The sequence below is a fragment of the Myodes glareolus genome, chromosome 9 (genome assembly GCF_982192425.1).
Source record: "Myodes glareolus chromosome 9, mMyoGla1.1, whole genome shotgun sequence".
NCBI lineage: Eukaryota > Metazoa > Chordata > Mammalia > Rodentia > Cricetidae > Myodes > Myodes glareolus.
Window position 1 is genome coordinate 51,673,036 of NC_142034.1, and position 18,366 is coordinate 51,691,401.

At 48.6% G+C, this 18,366-nt stretch overlaps 1 protein-coding gene across 2 annotated transcripts in view; it reads left to right on the forward strand.

The window, feature by feature from the left end:
* Pitpnm3 (PITPNM family member 3) overlaps window positions 1-18,366 on the forward strand; it is an 89,606-nt gene that overhangs the window by 3,756 nt on the left and 67,484 nt on the right. Inside the window, exons 2-3 of one of the 2 annotated variants that reach the window (XM_085695250.2) lie at window positions 11,283-11,324; window positions 13,708-13,803. In XM_085695250.2, coding sequence (XP_085551376.2) covers window positions 11,283-11,324; window positions 13,708-13,803 — 138 coding nt within the window. The remainder of the gene's footprint in view (window positions 1-11,282; window positions 11,325-13,707; window positions 13,804-18,366) is intronic. The other variant, XM_048448644.3, reaches the window with a different exon arrangement.

The following is an 18,366-nucleotide window of genomic DNA, read 5'->3' on the forward strand; positions in this document are numbered from 1 at the left end:
CCCGAAGAGAAAACAACCCGAAGTATGGGGGAGTGACCAAGGCTGGTCTTGCACTTTGGGAAGATGGCAGAAGAACTGAGCCACATCTGAGAAACTCCCAGACCTAGGGCACCAGGATAATATCCCTATATATCTTGGGAAGGTTATCACTTCTGCAAGGGGCCTGCCGTCAGACTCTAGGACTTCCTCAGACGCTGCCTCCAGGAAGCCTTCCTGGGCTTGCTGTAGTCAGGTAGTGCTTAGGTTCTTGTGTGAAAATGTAGTCTCTGTGAAATCACTTGTCACAGCGGCTAACACATAGGCTGTAGTTTGAGACCCTCCATAATCTCTTAATCCTGGTATGATGTTATTGTATGAGCAAAGATGGTACAGTCCAAACAGAAACTGTTAGAATATGACACCGGGCCTGGAGCTCCTTACTCCCATTAGAGGTCCCTGTTCCTTGGTCTGTTTTGGGGTATAACATTGGGAGACATACTAAAGATGGTTAGATGTGCTCCCTATTGCTCTCTGGAGCCCTCTCTGCAGCTGGCAAACTGTGATAGTTCCTAGTCAGAAGTCTGGACACTTCTAGTTCACCTGTTAAAAATTCATGAGGGGAGTGGAGTGTAAAAGAGATGGCTCGGTGGCTAAGAACACTTGTTGCTCTTGAAATGGGCCCAAGTTCAATTCCCAGAACCCACGTGGGGACTAACCACCATCTATAACTCCAGTTCCAGGGGATCTGATGCCCTCTTCTAACCGCTGTGGGCACCAAGCACACACATGGTACACACACACACACACACACACACACACACACACACACACACACGTAAACCAAACACTTATGCATAAAATAAGATGAATTAATCTAATTTAAAAATTTATGATGGGAGACAGAGTCCAGAGAGGCAAAGGGTACCTCCCTGAATCAAGGACAGGAATACGAACTCCAGAGGTTTCTGAGAAAGAACCAGCCACTTCCCAGGGGTGCTCTGAGATACCAGGTTTGCAGAAAGGAAGACAGACCAGGGGTTTGCATCTGGCCCTTTTTAATGGAAACCCTTAGCATTATTTCCCATCTGATGGCCAGACAGCACCTCTTTACAGAGGTGAGGTTGGGGGCTAGGAGGGGTATAAATGGGTGACTGGGCATACATACAATCACAATGTTGTTCCTATCTTGTAGATGGGGAAACTGAACCTCAGAGAGGTTGAGCATCTGGTTCTAGACTCACCTGCGGACTTGGAGGCAGGCTGAAACTAGCAAGTAGGGCTCTTTCATTCTTGCCTCCATCATTAAATTGTCTAACCTGGCATGGGCTGACCTTGAACAGCTCCCTCTGAGTCTCAGTTTTTGCATCTGTAAAAAGGAATGAGGAAGGAGAGTGTGGGTTCAGGAGGGGCTGGAAGTTCTCCTTAGCTCTTGCTGTGCTTTCTTTTCTACCCTCGCTCGTCCTGGGGTCTATGTGTCTTTACTGCCCCAGGAAAGGGCCTCACCTCATGTAGATGGGACTTGGGGGAGTTGAGGGTTGAGAATCCCAGGAGAGTCAAGGGTATTCACAGCCTAAGCCTTCTGGGGGTCTCTGACGACTCTAGCTTGTTGCAGAACCTCATGGAAGAGGGTGACCAGAACTCCCCTCGGGAGAGGTTTGGAGGTGGGAGGGGTAGGAGAGAATGCATAGCAAATAAGTTTGGAAATCAAATGAGATCTGAGCTCCCCACCCACTCCCTCAAATCTCTCTACTCGCTCTCTTTTAAAATTCTTGTTTTCTAAAGGGAAAGAAAATGCTAAATTGCACCTCCTTTCTCAAGGAATGGGAGCCTTAGTGAGTCACTCCGGAGGTAAATGCCACCTCCAAGGTCCCATGTGTGCCTGCGGAGGCCCTGTACAGCTGTGTGGCCACAGCCCCCAACTGGGGTGTGCATGTGGGTAGGGTGACAGGGTTCTCCTGCTTGTCTTGGCCCCGGGTAAGAGCTGGGTCCCTGCAGGAGGACCTAGTCAGCTGACCTGCTTCCTCCGGCATACCCCAGATGGGGCCAGGCTTTGAGCCAGTGTAACAAACGGCTTTCAGTTTGGTGCTGAGGAGTTGTGTTTGGTGGCATGGTGGGGCCATCTGAGGCTGGAGTGGGTCACAGTATGGGTGCACTTGAGGCACCAGGGGGTGAAAGGTTGGCCCATGCAGCTAGGTGTGCCAGGCTGATGGGGGTCTCCTGGCATCAAGCTGTGGCTAGGTGTGTCAGGGCAGGCAAGGTCAGTGAAGAGGTGTGCCACCTCCCCATGACCCATTATTCTGGAGGGAGGAGAAGTAGCCCGTCTGTTGGCCGGGGATGCCAAACAAGGGTTGAAGGCAGAAATAGAAACGCACTGGGCTCCGTCTGGGAGGGGCGCTGAGTTCTGGTGGCTGGAGAGGCCTCTTCTGAGCCGGCTGTTGCTGACGCTGTGTTTGTTCGGCTCTGGGTATTTGCAGAGTATGTCATTGCCCTCCTAGCCTCCTTAGGGACAGACTTAGGTCTACAGACTTTGTGACCATGAGCTCAAGGTGGGCTGGCAGCCTGGAAGTCTCTGAGCATGTTCCAGGAGCCTGTCTTCATGCATACATTGGTTGCACATTTGACCTTTCATGGATTGTTCCAGATTGGTCCCAAGTGCCATCCTCCTGGATCAGAACTCCCTTCCGCTCTGTTGCGGCTTCCCTTTATGAGCCTGGTCTGAACTGAGCGGTTCTGGAGTCACCCCTGGCAGCATAGCTATTTTGAGCCTCCTATTAGGGCCTGGTATGGGGAATGTGTTTATCCTTTGCTGTGTTTTGTTTCCTTCTTGTGTAGTATAATTTGGGGCATTGAAAGACAAAATTATCCGGCCCGCCTCTGGGGCTTCGCTGGTTCACTGGCAATTGCTGGCACTGTGATTTGGCACCAAATGGAGGGGCCTGAGGGCAGAGATCACCTTGAAGCCCATCCTTACCGTCTGAGAGTTGCAGGTGGAATGGGGTGTCCATATGGGGTCACCCTGGCCATTGTTGGGGTGTGGCAGGGTCCTGCTGATGGCAGCCTTTGATGCCCTTACCAGCCAGCTATCTCATTGGGGTGAATGTTCCTGTGAGAATGTACAGCATCCTCCGATGAGTCTCCGGCCTTACTCTGGCCTCCTAATCCACTGGCTTGATGCATAGATGTCAAGTCCATATTCTCTGGTCCCTACAAAAGGGTCCGGGGATGATTAGGGAGAATGCCATCCTCTCAGCATCCCAGATTGCCCCATTATCCTCCCACATGTGGCACAGTGGTAGGTGCTATGGAGCAATTCCTATGGGGTAGAGGCGACTGCTTCTGCCTTATGTAGCAAGAACCTGGTAGAACATAGGGGGGACAGCTGGGACTTGGGGAAATTGTTCCAAAGAATTCAGAACTGTTGGGAGCCTAATTGGCAGAGCAAATGGAAGTACAATAGATAGCCAAAGCTATTAATCACTCATTATCTCCTAAATAAGGTAATTAAGGAGTATTTAAATGGCATATTTATAAGATACCAGCAGGTCTTCAAAAGCACATCTTTCCCAAAGCAACTGGTTTGGCCAACTGGGCCAGGCACAGAGACTGAGGTTCTAGTTCCTGCCTTGTACCCACCCTCCCCTTCCCCCTGAACTGCTCTCTGCAGGGACATCCCTGCACTTGGGAAGGCAACAGGTCACAGAAACCCCTGCAGTGTATAAAATGCACTGCAGCATCTAGAGTATGCTGCAAAAACATTTTTCTTTTTCTTTTTTCTTTTCTTTCTTTCTTTTTTTTCAAGACAAGATTTCTCTGTATATCCTGGAACTTGCTCTGTAGATCAGGCTGGCCTCGTAGAGATCCACCTGCCTCTGCCTCCTAAATACTGGGATTAAAGGTGTGTACACCTGGCCTACAAAAACATTCTTTAGTCACAAACATCCTTATGACATTGTGGCTCAGTGTTGTCACCTACAAAGTTAATGCTTGAGATCTGTGCAATGGAATTATAAAAGTCTTCTAATAAGTTAAATAAATTTACAGTTTTGTGTTAGACCCTAATCATAGTGCCCCCTAGTCACATGTGGGCTGTAGGCCATAGGTTAGCTATGCCTGCAAATTGTTTGATGTGGCCCTGGGTCCAGACTGTGTGCCAGGTGTGGCCATGACTGGATTCCTCCTGTGCCTATACTTGCCACTTGTCATGTGACTGGATTAAGGGTAGGCCTGTGGTCAGACTCAGGTTTGAGTTTGAGGCTGGTCTGTGCTAACGGCTGAACTTAAGGTTTAGCATATGGTAAAGGTCAAGGTTTAGGCCATGGTTTGGTTAAGGAATCCGGTTGTTGTTGGGATGATTCTGCATCTTGAAGGCTCAGTGCCAGCCCTTGGGTGTGCTCCCCATGGACTGCATCTCTCCTTCAGGGTCCTTCAGGATGCTGGCTCCTGAAGCTGGGTACCATAGCAGACAGCCCCTTTGGGGTTCCTGACAGTCCTCTGAAAGAGATCAGCACACAGCTCATCGGTGGCACATCTAGCATTTTAGGAGATAGTTAGGACTGTTTCTATAGCAACCAACCCCCGACCAGCACTGGTTTCCTTCAATAATGCCTTTTTCTGGAAGCAGCTTCTCCTGGCCTCTCATCCCTCCCAGGGTGGCCGCACAGCCCCTTGAAGGCCAAGCATGAGTTAGTTGTTCCTGGATTGTCTGGTCCCCATTTTACCCTGACCTACAAAGGGGGCCTGAGGGCACACTTTAGGGTATACTCCCCAGAGAGCAACCTTCTGAGGTCCTTCCTGTGCTGTTGCACGCTGAGCCCCAAGAGAACTTTTACCACATAGTTCTGTGTAGGGAGAGGCTTTGGGCCTGGAAAGGGCTCCTGACAGACATCTCCTCTGGGGAAGCCCATGATCCAGAGGGGTAGGATGGCAGGGATGCCGACATTGACAATGGTGGGACACTGGTGAGTAATTTGTCACTAGTCTGGCCTGGGAGCAGGGAAGTGCCTCCCCTTCTTCTGGTAGGGTGGGGTGGAGAATGGAGGCCCCATGGAAGGCCTGGAGGAAGAGGGGGAAGCGTGGAAAGTTCTCAGTGGCTAGTGTGGCTAGGGCCAGATGGTGGGAGGATAGGCTGAGAAAGTAGAAGGAGGGGGGAGAGGAGAGGAGCAGCTCCCATTCCAGGGGCCCCAGGAGAGTGGCCTGCTCTTAGAAATTTCCGCTTAAGAAATAAGCAAGGAATAGCCCTTGGATAATTATGGCTTCTTATTCCATTTAACACGTTCCTTTACTTATTTTCTTCTACTTTATTTATTGCGTGCGTGTGACAGACATTTTTTTGGGGGGGGGATTGGAGGTCGACTTGCAGGAACTGGTTCTTTCATTCTGCTATGTATGTTCTGGGGATCAAACAAGGGTCATCAGGCTTACACAGTAAGAGCCTTTCCCCACTGAGTCATCTTGGCAGCCCCTTAACAAGCCCTGCTGTGGCAGCAGTGGAGGCTGGGTCCTGTGCTGAACCTTTCTCAAAGATTCATTCACTTACCCTCTTCATTACTTGTGATGCAAGTCTGACCCTTATCCCTGTTTTACGGAGGAGAAACTGAGGCACAAAGTCATTGGCAAATATCGAAGCCGGGAACGAGGCCAGGTTCCCTGGAGGGAGGAGGGAGGTATAGAAAGGAAAGAAGTAGGGGAGGAGGAGGAGATGACAGCAGAGGCAGCGGTAAGGAGGCAGCTTCCTTGGGATCAGTCACCTGTCTGTCTGTGGAGCCTTGCTCAGGCTCAGTACAGTGCCCTTCTCCACATGCTGCCTCCTGACCCTGGACTATCGCTAGACCCTGACCAGCGCTATCATGAGGATCAGAGATGTGTTTCTAAGAGTGTGTGTGCTCCCAGACCTGGTCATTTCAGTCACACTGATGGCCAGGACTTAGACCACAGCGCTGGCTTGTGGGCCCACTTGTCTGTGTGTGCATGGTAGTGGGTAGGGGTGGGTGTCTAAGGACTGTAACCTCACCTCCCTGTCACCTTCTCTCCTGACACACCAGGGTTCCGGTGCATCAGTGCCACCAGGACAGTTTCAAATGCAGTAGGGCGGCAGTCACTGCCAGGCAGGGAAGTGTGGCTATAGACAAGCCCAGCGCTGTGCAGCCCAGGTTATCCTCAGAGGTGCTTGCTTCATCCTGGGATCTAGGAGTCGTGTGTGCAATTTGGATACCCCAGAGTCATGGCTCCCAGCAAATGTCCGTGATCTTACCCTTGCTCTGACATACTGAGTTGCCAACTGGGGGCTGGAAGTTCTGTATCCTCTTTGCCTGGAAATGGCTGCCACTGTGGCCTTGCTTTTCCCTGGCCCTATTCTGCCTCTGTCTCATCAGCCCTGCTCACTTCTTCCTTTGAGGCTCAGCTTGGGTCTCCTCCCCAAGAAAGATCACTAGGTCTCTTCTTGGGGTGTGGTCACCCCTGTGTGACCCTGCCTGGACAGAGACCTTTTATATGGAATCTGGCCCAATGACCAAGGTCCTTGCCCTCTGCAAGACAGAGCAGGCCTGTGAAGAACCAGCACTCCAAAGAGCCAGGATGGTTCCAGTTCCTCTGTGCTCACCCCCCTCCTCTCTCCAGGCACCATCTGGTCTAAGGCTTGGCCCAGGAAGCATTGGCTTATACTGCTGCCTCCTTCCTGTGGCGTGGCTTCCCTTCTAGCCAGGGCTTCTAAGTACAAGACAGTGTCTCCTTAAAGAAGGCACTCTGCCTTCAGGCAGGGCTGACTTGAGGTCCTCAGGACAGAGCAGAAGGCTTGTGGTTGTGTCTGGTTGTGTCTGCCTTTTGGTCTATTATAGACGTAGGACCTGAGATGGGGCCGGTGATCTGACCTGGTGTCTGGCCTGGGAGAAACCCAGGCCTGTCACAAGTTCTTAGAAACCACACTGGACCTGAGGTAGGGGGTTGATTGGTCTGGAGGCAGACTGGAGATGGCTCTAATGCCCCCCCTCCACAGACCCAACTTGGGACTGCGGAGCAGCAGGAGGACTTAGGTAGCCTCTTCTTGATGCTGATTTTAGGTTTTAGGTAATTGTGGTCCTCAGGCAGATACAAACTGAGCCTTGAAAGACATAAGCCTGAAGGAGACCCCTGGCAGCAGCTCAGAGTTTCTTGGGTATTCTTTCCCTGCCTTGAGCCTTGGTTTTATGGCTAACAAAGGCTCCCTCCAGGCAATGGACTGCAAACTCTGGTGGCTGATCTTAAACTGAAATCTTATAACAGTGAAGTACGACTCATGACACCCATTTTAGAGATGAGAAAAACTGAGGCTCTGCGAGGTTAATTTTCTTTGAATCATAGAGAATTGAGTGAATGCAAAATCATGTCACTCAAAAGCCCACACTCCAAGTTATGTGCAGAACTTTTACCTGTGCCTGGCAACTGATTGCCTGTAACACAGGAACAATTCTAGGAAGGCAGAGCGGAGGATTGGGAGCTCACACCCCTCAAGGCGCGCACGCGCGTGCGCGCGCACACACACACACACACACACACACACACAGACACGTTTGCTTTGTGAGTCTGGTCCTTTTCATCATTCAGTTTCCAGCTTGTCTGATTTCTTTTCCAAACAGCTTTCCCCTCAGCAGCCTCCTGTGTTCTTTTCTTTCTTTGAAATATGATCTTTGCCATTTGCTAAAATCAGCATACAGAAGGGTCTGCCAACGTATAGGAGAGTCTGCCCACAGATTGTCCTCTCCCATCTGGGAGCCAGCTGCTTCTTTTTTAATATATGTGTGTGTGTGTGTGTGTGTGTGTGTGTGTGTGTGTCTGTCTGTCTGTCTGTCTATCTACCCATCTATCTATCTACCCATCTATCTATCTGTCTGTCTGTCTGTCTGTCTCTGTGTGTGTTTATATGCATGAACATGTATGTATATAGGCATGCATTTGCTACAACTTTCAGGGAGTTGATTCTCTTGGACTGTGTGGGGTCCAGGATCAAATGCAGGTCTTCAGGCTTGATGGCAATCACCCTTACCTGCTGAACCATCTTGCTGGTTTTGACAGCTTCTTTTTTTTTTTTTATTTTTGTTTTTGTTTTTTTGAGACAGGGTTTCTCTGTAGCTTTGGAGTCTTTCCTGGAACTAGCTCTTGTAGACTAGGCTGGCCTCGAACTCACAGAGATCCGCTTGCCTCTGCCTCCCGAGTGCTGGGATTAAAGGCGTGTGCCACCACTGCTCGGTGACAGCTACTTCTTAACATGACTATTCTCTTTTTATTATTATTATTTTAGAGATAAGATCTCACTATGTAACTCTGGCTGGTTTGGAACTCACTATGTATACCCAGCTGACCCAGAACTGACAGAGAGCTGTCTGCCTCTGCTTACTGAGTACTGGGATTAAAGGTTTGCAATTACATTTGACTACAAGTTCTTTTTTATATTAGGTATTTGTCTTGTGTAAGATTTCTATTGCTGTGATGAAATAACATGAACAAAAAGCAAGTTGTGGAAGAATGTGTTACTTCAGCTTACAGTTCCATATTGCCGTTTATCACCAAAGGCAGTCAGGATAGGAACAGGGTAGGGACTTGGAAACAGGAGGTGATGCAGAGGTCATAGAAGGGCGCTGCTTACTGGCTTGTTCCCCCCCCCCCCCCCGCCCCGGCTTGCTCAGCCTGTTTTCTTATTGAACCCAAGACCACCAGCCAAGGAGTGGCACCACCCACCACTGATCACTAATTGAGAAAATGCCTTAGAGCTGGATCTTATGGCGGCGGTTCCTCAACTGAGGCTCCTTCCTCTCTGAAGGCTCTAGCCTGTGTCAAGTTGACACTCAAACCAGTCAGGACAGTATATAGGTGGGGTCCCTGTTAGTTTTACACAGGTTGTTTTTGGTAGACTCTGACCAGTGAGAGAGAAGGCCTAGTGTCTTCTTTAAACAAACTTACAGTACACATTGAAAAGAATGCAGTCAGGTAGCTTGAAATCAAGGAGGGTACCGGGTGGTGGTGGTGCACGCCTTTAATACCAGCACTTGGGAGGCAGAAGCAAGCAGACCTCTGTAAGTTCAAGGCCAGCCTGCTCTCTAGAGCTAGTTCCAGGACAGTCAAGGCTATACAAAGGAACCCTGTCTCAAAAAAATCAAACCAACTAACCAACCAACCAAACAAACAATAAACAGAAAAGAAAACAAAAATGAATAAGTCAGAATGCTTAGTTGAAAATAAACTCAGAGATAGGATTTGAGCACAGAGGAAGGTAAAGGCATCTTCAGAGAGGAGAGTTGCTGTGAGCTGCAGACGAAGGGAGCTGCCAGGTTGGTTCACACAGAAAACTAGCATGTGCCATCAAGTGCTTCTCATGAGCAAGGCCGGGTTACAGACCCATGCATGCGCCTGTCTTTATCAGGCAGTGATAACACTATTAGAAACACTTGTGGTTGCAAGGGCTCAGTATACATTTGTAGGACCTTTTCCCACTGGGGTGGTTTTGTTCTTTAGGTGATCCAGGTGGCCTTCGTCAGCCTCTTAGAATGTGAGCGAGGCAGCATCCCCACCCTGTCCCTTTTATTCACCACAGTGTCTCTAGCCCTCCTTGCAGTGCCTGTGGGATGGGGTCTTCCTTTGAGGGCCACCAGCCTCTTCATTGCTGTTTCAGCTGGGAGAACTTGCTCCCCCTGTCAGAGCCTCTCTGCGTCTGCCCCAGTACTCTCTGGGGACCCTCAGAATGTTGTAGTGACCTCAGATGATATGGCTGGTCCTGGGGGCCACGGTAAGGATGATGACCCTCTTCTGTTTTTCTTAGGCTTTGGCCCTCACTGGAAGCAGATGGTTGGTAGGAATGCCCATGCCTTTTCACTCGTGCATATGGTGTGTGTATGAGCATCTCCATGTGCAAAAGCCTATCACTCATCTCTGGCTATTCACACGCAGGAACCGGAGAGACTCTAGCAACTCTCCAGACGGGTCCATCACTTCGTAAGTGCCCACTGTTCACTGTCCCAAGTGTAGCAGTTGAATAGACAAGGATGACAACACTTTTCTTTTTCTTTTTTTGTTTTTCAAGACAGGGTTTCTCTGTGTAACAGCCCTGGGTGTCCTGGAACTCACTTTGTAGATCAGGCTGTTCTCAAATTCACAGAGATCCACCTGCCTCTGCCTCCCGAGTGCTGGGATTAAAGGTGTATGTTATCATTGCCCAGGGACAATGCTTTTCTTAACATCCAGGCAAGCTTTTACTTCTTTGGAGTGAAATAGACTTGATTCGTAAGCGATGTTTGTATATCAATATATAATATGTATTCATATAGGTTATATGATATTTTAATAACTAACACCTGCTTCTTGAGAAAACTATTAAGTTAATGTAAGTTTGGGGAAAATTTTAAATGAATTTTGTCTTGTCTTGTTTTGTTTTTTTGTTCTCTGTGTAGCCCTGGCTGTCCTGGAACTCACTCTGTAGACGAGGCTGGCCTCGAACTCAGAGATCCATCTATTCCTGCCTCCAGAGTGGTGGGATTAAAGGCATGCACCACCATTGCCTGGCCACTGTTTTTAAATTCTTAATTTTTTCAGGTTTATTTTTATGTGTGTGTGTGTGTGTGTGTGTCGGGGTGTGAGTCAGTGCCCATGTGTGTAGGACCTTTGAGGGAGTAAAAGACTCAGCTTCCCCCTGAGCTGTAGTCCAGGTAGCTGGGAGCCTCCTGATGTGGGAATGGAATTGAGCCCTTTGCAAGATCAGTGTGTGTTTTAACTTCTGATGTATCTGTCTAGCTCCATTGGTTTTGGAGTCACAAAAATCTCTACATATATTTGAAAACAAAAAGACAATACCATATCACAAAAACTATTGAGGCATAAATCAAATTCCAGCTGTTCGTTATTGGTGTGCAGGAATGCAGTGAATTCTTGCATATTCATCTCGATTCCTGCCAGTCATGCTATGCTCAAGCATTAGTTCCAGTGGGTTTTTTTTTCTGTAGAGTTTTGGCCTTTTTGTGTAGATGATCATGTGATCTCAGAATAAACACAAGTTTGTTTCTGGTTTCTCAATTTATAGTTTCCATTTTTTTCTTGTCTTATTGCACTAGCCCAAAACTTCCACATCCATTTAGAAAATAGTCTTATAGTCATGGTAGAAAGTCACATATATGTTCAGACCTCCTTACAACAAATCCAGAGCCTAAGGGTGGGAAACCGAGTGCCCCATCCTTCTGAAGTTTCAAGGGGCTCCATAAAAAGTGTGGGGCCAGAAATGACTTCGCATCTCGAGGGGATTCCACATTGGTGCTTCCTGTGACCTCTGCCCTTTTGTGTTTCAGAATGTTCTCTCTCTTGGCTGCAAACCATAGAACATAACCTGGGTATGTGTCTGGGAGTCTGTTCTGGGCAGGGCAGGAGGGTTGGCCTCTCCAGAAACTGCTCACGCACAGGGTGGGGAGTAGTGCCAGCATCCTGCAGGCTGGTGGGGTGGGGTGATATGGGGCTGTAGTGGGTTCTCCACAGACTGTGCTCCTCGCCTGAGGTTGGGCAGTAGCCCACCTCTCACAGTTCTCAGTACCAATTATGTGCCAGATGAACTCTCTAGATTCAGGATCACATTTTATCCCCCCATAGGGGGGTCCTCAATCATGTTTCTCATCATGCAGATGGGGAAGCTGAGGCAGAAGCATTGTTGGTATTTCTGGCCCCCCAGTCTCTGTGGGGACAGGAAGTGACAGTCTGATGGCCAAAGCCTCTGGCTCAGGGAAGACGTACCCCTTATGCATGGTGATTTAATGTTTTTGATTGAACGTGCCCAGACTGCAGGATACAGTCTTATTTTACATAGCAGTGAGGAGAAGGAATGAATGATGCTACTTAGCTCATGATGTACCATCACCTAAGTCACCACGCAGTTCCAAAGATGCTTGTGTGGGGAAGGTGCCTCTTAGAACTGGCAAAAGGAGACCAAGATCTTGGTAATCATATAAGATTACGCACACAGTGTGAAAGCTGAGTTTCCTCTGCCTTCTCTTATCAAATACCACTCCATAGAGATAAATGTTTATAAACGGCATCTTGGCATGTGTCCTCCCAAACATTTTAACACCTCTGGAAGCATATTTATGTAATAATTACTGTTCCAAACACTTGATCTTTGCAAGACATGATGCTAAGCTTTTCGTGCATTTTGTTTAATCTTTGCAATACGCTCCTAAGGCTGGCATGGGTGAGCCCCATAGTATAGATGAGGAAACCAGTGCACAGAGAGGAGAGGCAACTCACTTGACATCACACAGCTTCTAAGAGGCAAGACCTGAGCTTGAACCCAAGCCTGAGCCCTTCGCCCACATGTCACACATATCCCTCAGTATGCAGGTGTATGTCATTTTTAAAAAGGAGGTCAAAAGAATATTCTGGAACTCTCTTGTGTATTTCTCCTAACCATACGCCACGGGCATCTTCCCATGTCAGTGCCTAATGCACTACTTCATCCTTTCAACAGCTTCTGGGAATCTCATATGGCTGTATATGGATGTGTGTAGCTCATCTCCTGCAGATGAACACCGAGTTTCTCTTGCAGTATAGGTATCACCAAAATACTATGAACAGTTTTTACCTCTGTCTTTGGGAACCTCCCCAGGAAAATTACCAGGTTGATTTTCTTCTACCACTTTCATGGTTTTCATTCTAAAACCAGATTGCAATCTACCTGCAATCTCTTGCATCTCACACACTTCGGAGTGTGTATGCAGAGGGCTTCATGTGCATGCTGATCCCATGTGAACCCCGGAATGCTGAACAGGGAGGATTAGAGAGTGGGGGTAGGTGCCTGCTGTGTTCTTGCCCTACCTCCCTTTGGCCCGAGGGCAGGAAGTAAGATGGAGCAGAGTTTGGTGTAAGGGACCACTCTCAGTATCCATGTTTTGTCCTTGCTCCGGAGGGCCCTTAGCCCTGCATGCTGCCCTTGGAGGAGACTAATAGTGGCTGCTGCCATTTTTGAGCCCTGTTGAAACTCAGGCACAGAATACATAATTTCTTATCCATTCAGCCGGAGATTGATTGTCTGCAGGGGGAGAGGGGAAACTGAGGCTGGGATGGAAAGGCAATGGCTTTTCAGATTGCTAATGGCAGAGACAGGACACATCCTCAGTCATGTCCCTCTTCACTTGGATGTGTGGTGCTGAGCCCTGTCCTGGCCTGCATGTACTGTGTGTGGCTGACGTCTTTGGTGGGCAATAGGCTGCCTGGTCTTCCCATGGGGCTTTGACCAATGAAATGGGAACAGAGCATGCCACTCCTGGGCAGAAGCGTTTAAATCTGGGCATGATTTCCTGCGTTTCCTTGCTTCACTGGACCTTGACATCTCATTTTGAGATGGTGACATCATAAGGTGGTGGCTCCTTGGAGCGAGCATGATGAAAAAGGGCCTCATCTGACCCTTGTAAGTGGAAGTGAATCACTGTTGCTATAAACAGCTGAGATATTTATTACCAAAGCTCAACTAATGCCGACCAATACACTCTCCTTGGTTAAGTCTCTCGGCCACTCCCAACTCGTTCCCTGTGGAGCTTCCTCAGAGAGATTTTTTTGAACTTAAATGAAAACACTGTGGTGAGAAGGATTAGTGTGGTCCGAGGTTACAGAAGGGGAGAATCCAGACTTGGAGGATGAAGTTGATGTTTGTCCGAGGGGTCTCGAACTGGCCCCACCATATTGGGGCACTCTGTTAGTCTTGACTAACATATATGCTCTCTTTGGTAGGTGGCCCTTCCCCGGGTGGCGGTGCCCCCTGGCACCTTCGGAATGTCCTCAGTGATTCGGTGGAGAGTTCAGACGATGAATTCTTTGATGCTAGAGGTAAGTTCCATCTCTACACCACCAGTCGGGTGACCTTTTGAGATGTCCTAAAAAGTGGATCCCTGCTGAGGCCGAGAGCCTTCTCCACCCACACTTGCAGTTTCGCACTCCATGCTTAGACAATTGATGGGATTTGAAATGTCTTTAAATCCCCTAATATGTACGAGGTGATTGGGACACCATGGGATACAGTGGTTTTGCTTGCTGTCCTCATAACCGTATGAGCTAGCTCGAGAGGCAAACATCACAAGGTGATACCAAGGGCCCTGGTGGGAGTGAGGCCATCAAGTAAAAATGTACCAACTGACATGAGGGAGAATTCAGCCAGGGCACGGGCTTTGATGTGGGCGGGATACCAGTTCTGCAGAACCAGGAAGTAAGAGCTTGTCAGGTGAGGAGACGAAAGAGACTTCCAGACAGATGTGACAGCAGGTGTGGTGTCTCTAAATTAGGAACGACTGGAGAATATTTTGGTCCCTGAACAGAGGTAGTTGGAGGTGGTTGGAGGTGGTTGGAGGTGGTTGGAGGTGGTTGGAGGTGGTTGGAGGTGGTTGGAGGTGGTTGGAGGTGGTTGGAGGTGGTTGGAGGTGGTTGGAGGTGGTTGGAGGTGGTATGCCAGGGGAAAAGGAGTGAGCGATGAGACTGGTCTGGGATGCCTACAGTATCGATGTCGCTTCCAAGACAGGTCTCACAGATATGAAGAGAGCCACAGTGATGCTCAGGGGAGCTGTGACAGATAGTGGGCACCCAAATGGCACCCAGAGGGACCCCAAGAGTGGCATTTCAGGTAGAGAGAACATAGGCGCCAAGGTGTGATTGTACCAGGCAGATGCAGGGGTGGGAGGTGTGTCAATCTAGAATTAGGAGAGAAGAGAAGGTAGCCACGCTGAGCCAGCCTGGGTATGAGTGCTGAAAAACCCTGCCAGTCTGATCCCGGCTGGAGGGTCCCGGTGCCTTCTAGCTTTGTTGGTCCTACCCTGGGTGTTAACTTATTTGGAATGAAGTACCTGGTAAACGTGATCTTGAAGACAGACAGATGTTAGGCATCATCTAGACCTAGAACAGAACAATGGGGACTGATTTGAACATTTGAACTGACTTTGACTTCAGTTATGGCTTTCCCTTCTTGGGGTCTCAGTTTCCCTCTCAGCTCTCTATATCCGAGAACATTTCCCAAATATTGGGGTTCAGAGGATTTCCAGGGAAGCCTGGCTGGATGCGGGGGCTGTCTCCACTCAAGGCTTCCCCATTCCTGGCTCTGGGCAGAGAAACCTCTCCCCAATGTTACCCCTAAAACAGTCCATTGGGGGCTCATTTCCCATCTTCCCTTGGTGTCTGATTGGAGTGGCTGCCAGGGCTGCATTTCTCCATAGCAACTAGCCCACAGTATGACAACACAGCTTCAATATTTTGATACGCGGAAGAGTTTCATTTCAATATTTCTGCAGTTCATCAGGGCTGTGTGTCCCTAACTGCTATGATGGCATGCTGCAGGAGGCAAGCATCTGTGGGGGGCACCGGGTCGTATCTGTCTTGGGGCTGCTGACCCATCTTCCCTGTGAACAGCTGGAGGTCCTGCCTGCCCCCATCCCTGGGACCGCCGTCTCTCTCAGCTGCCCTCAGCCGCGTCTGTTTCCCCTCCTCAGTCTCAGTGAACCTGGCCTTCCCATGTGCTCACCTGTGGCCACAGCACATCTTTGTTCTTCCCTCCCTCTGTCTTGCCATCTCCTTCTTTCTCTTCTCCCAGGATTCCAGACTCTCCCTCAGGGGGTGCCCTCAGACCCAGATCATATAAGACCTGGGATGCCCCTCTAGGTCTTTTATGTGCATATTTGTGTGCAGCGTGTTTGTGCGTGTGATTTATTTATGTGTGTATGTGTTTGTGTGTAGATAGTAGAAGTCAACCTTGAGTGTCATCCACCTTAATTTTGGGGACAGGGTCTTTCAGTGGCCCAAGGAACACCAATCAGACTAGCCAGGCTAGTTAACGAGTCCAGGGACCCACATGTCTCCATCTCCCCAGCTCTGAGATCGTAAATTACCCAGGCTTTTACATGAGTGCTGGGGATCAAACCAAGTCACTCACACAGCAAGCATTTTACTAGCTTAGCCTTCTTCACAGTCCCATCCCATTTTACAAGGTGAGAAACAGAGGCAGGGGATTTATTTAGGACTACAGATTGTAACAGAGCAGAGGGTAGAATTCTACCTCATTTAGTCCCTTTTTTCACAGGTATTTCTTGAATATATGCTCAATCAGTGTTAGGCCCCACCCTCAGTGTAGAGAAGACAGACCCCATTCCAGTCCTCATGGAGCTACCGCTTAGATAACAGGTGGGAAGGGAGAAGACAGTGCCCAAGCAAATCAAACACATTGAGAATTTCTCTAAGAAGAACACAAAGCAATAGGCACTTCACTGCAGAGGGTGTTTGAATGGCAAACAGACACATGAACAGTTGCTCAACACCATCAGTCCTTAAGGAAAGGCAAATCAAAACGGCAGAGAGGACTGGAAGGGTGGCTCAGCTGGTAAAGTGTTTGCCTTGCTAGCACAGGTACCTGAGTTCAGTCCCCAGCAATCCACTTACATGAAGGCACCAGGCATTGATGTAATCCCAGAACTGCAGAGGCCAACACAAGAGTCCTCGGAACTCGCTGGCCAGCCAGTCTGGTCTAACTGGTGAGTTTCAGTGAGAGACTCTCTCAAGGGAGTGGATTGTGTTCCTGAAAATGATATTAAGGTTGTCTCCTGGTATCCACACGCATGTATGTGCACATACATGTATGTATGTATGTGCACATGTACACGTTTAAAATAAAACAAAGCAACCTGTAAAGAAGGGCTGGTGAAATGGCTTAGTAGGCAAAGATGCTTGTTGGCAAGCTTCATTACCTGACTTTGATCCCGGGAACTAAGGTAGTAGAAGTAGAGAACCATTTCCTGAGAGTTGCCCTCTGACCCCCACATGTGTTCTGTGGTACAAGAGGACCTCTCCATGTGCACTCAAAATAAACAAATATAAATATAATGAATTGTTTAAATTGATACCACTATGTACCTGTTAGAATGTTATATCAAAATGACTGGCTGAAGTCAGGCGGTGGTAGCACATGCCTTTAATCCCAGCACTTGGGAGGCCGAGGCAGGTGGGTATCAGTGAGTTCCAGAGCAGCCAGGAACAGAGAAACCCTGTCTTGAAAAACAAACAAACAAACAAACAAACAAGCAAAAACCCCAAACAACAACAACAAAAACTCAACGAAATGTGGAATAACTGGTCTTTTCAAACTATTCTCAAGGGAAATGGAAAAAAAAAATGATGGCAGCTATTAAAGAGGGGTGGGGGGATGTAGATCAATGTGGAATTTCCCTGCATGCACAAGGGCCTGGGCTTCATCCTGTCCTGTTGCCCTTCAACTTCTAGGTGTTTACTCAAATTAAGGGGAATGTTATGCCAGCCTAATTTATACTAGTCCCAATCTGAAAACGTCCCAAATGAAAACCAGTGAGCGAATGGTGAAGCAGTCTGGTCTAGACGGAAGGAACGAACTGAGGCATGTGGCAGCGGGGACGACATGGAATAAGTCACCCTGACAGAAAACAAGTCCGACCGCAGAAGAGCAGTGTGTGACTGCCCTGACAGCGGAACTCTAGAAAATGCCAAGCAGCCTGCAGGGACAGGAGCAGATCAATGTTTTCTCAGGGTGGGAAGGGGGGCGAAACAACAGGAGAAAACCGAGTGTGATGAGATCACAGTGACTGCCTTGTAGTACCTTTAGTGGTCAAAACATCACATTGGCTGCTTCATTTCACTCATTCATTCATTCATTTCTCCCAAATTTTTATTAGAAGATTTAAATTTGCACAATAAAAGCTAATGAAAGTTGAAAGGCATCAAGATCAAAATAAAAACTGTTAGGGATTGCTATTCTTGTGGCCCACGATGTCTAGGCACGTTCCCTCACTGAGTTGAGAAATACCTGTTCCTTTTGGGTCTTTTCCCTGGCATCTAAGTACCCACCCCTCCTTCGATGAATATGCATGAACAAACTGGACTTGGCCTTTACAGGGCCAGTGGCTGGGGAAATGAGGGATCTGGAGTCTGATTATATTTAGGTACACTGGCGCTGGGAAGTCTAACCAAGAACAAAGCAAAGAGACACCCTCCCCCTCACAGGGCGCCAGCCTTCTGTCCTTTATCCATCTCTGTTCTCTTTTTCTTGGTTCTCAGGATTAGGCTAGTCCCCCTGTCTCTGCTTCATTTAAGGCTGGAGTGTGTAGAACTGGATGCTGGGCAGCATAGTCCATTCATGGTTGTAGCCCCCTGCCTTCCATAGCAGCTAGGAGAAGATGGTGCTGGGATTAATAGCCCCATTTTACAGAAGACTCTAAGGCAAGGGCAGGTCTCATAGCTGTTGGGGAACTTAGGCTAGGTCTTCCCTCCTTGGTTGGGCTTCTGCTGTGAGAACGTGGACTCGCAGAGACTCCAAGCTGGGACAAGAAGAAGAAAACCTGGGATTTGAGGGCCACTGACTGGCTGCTCTCTGAGCTCAGGCATGTC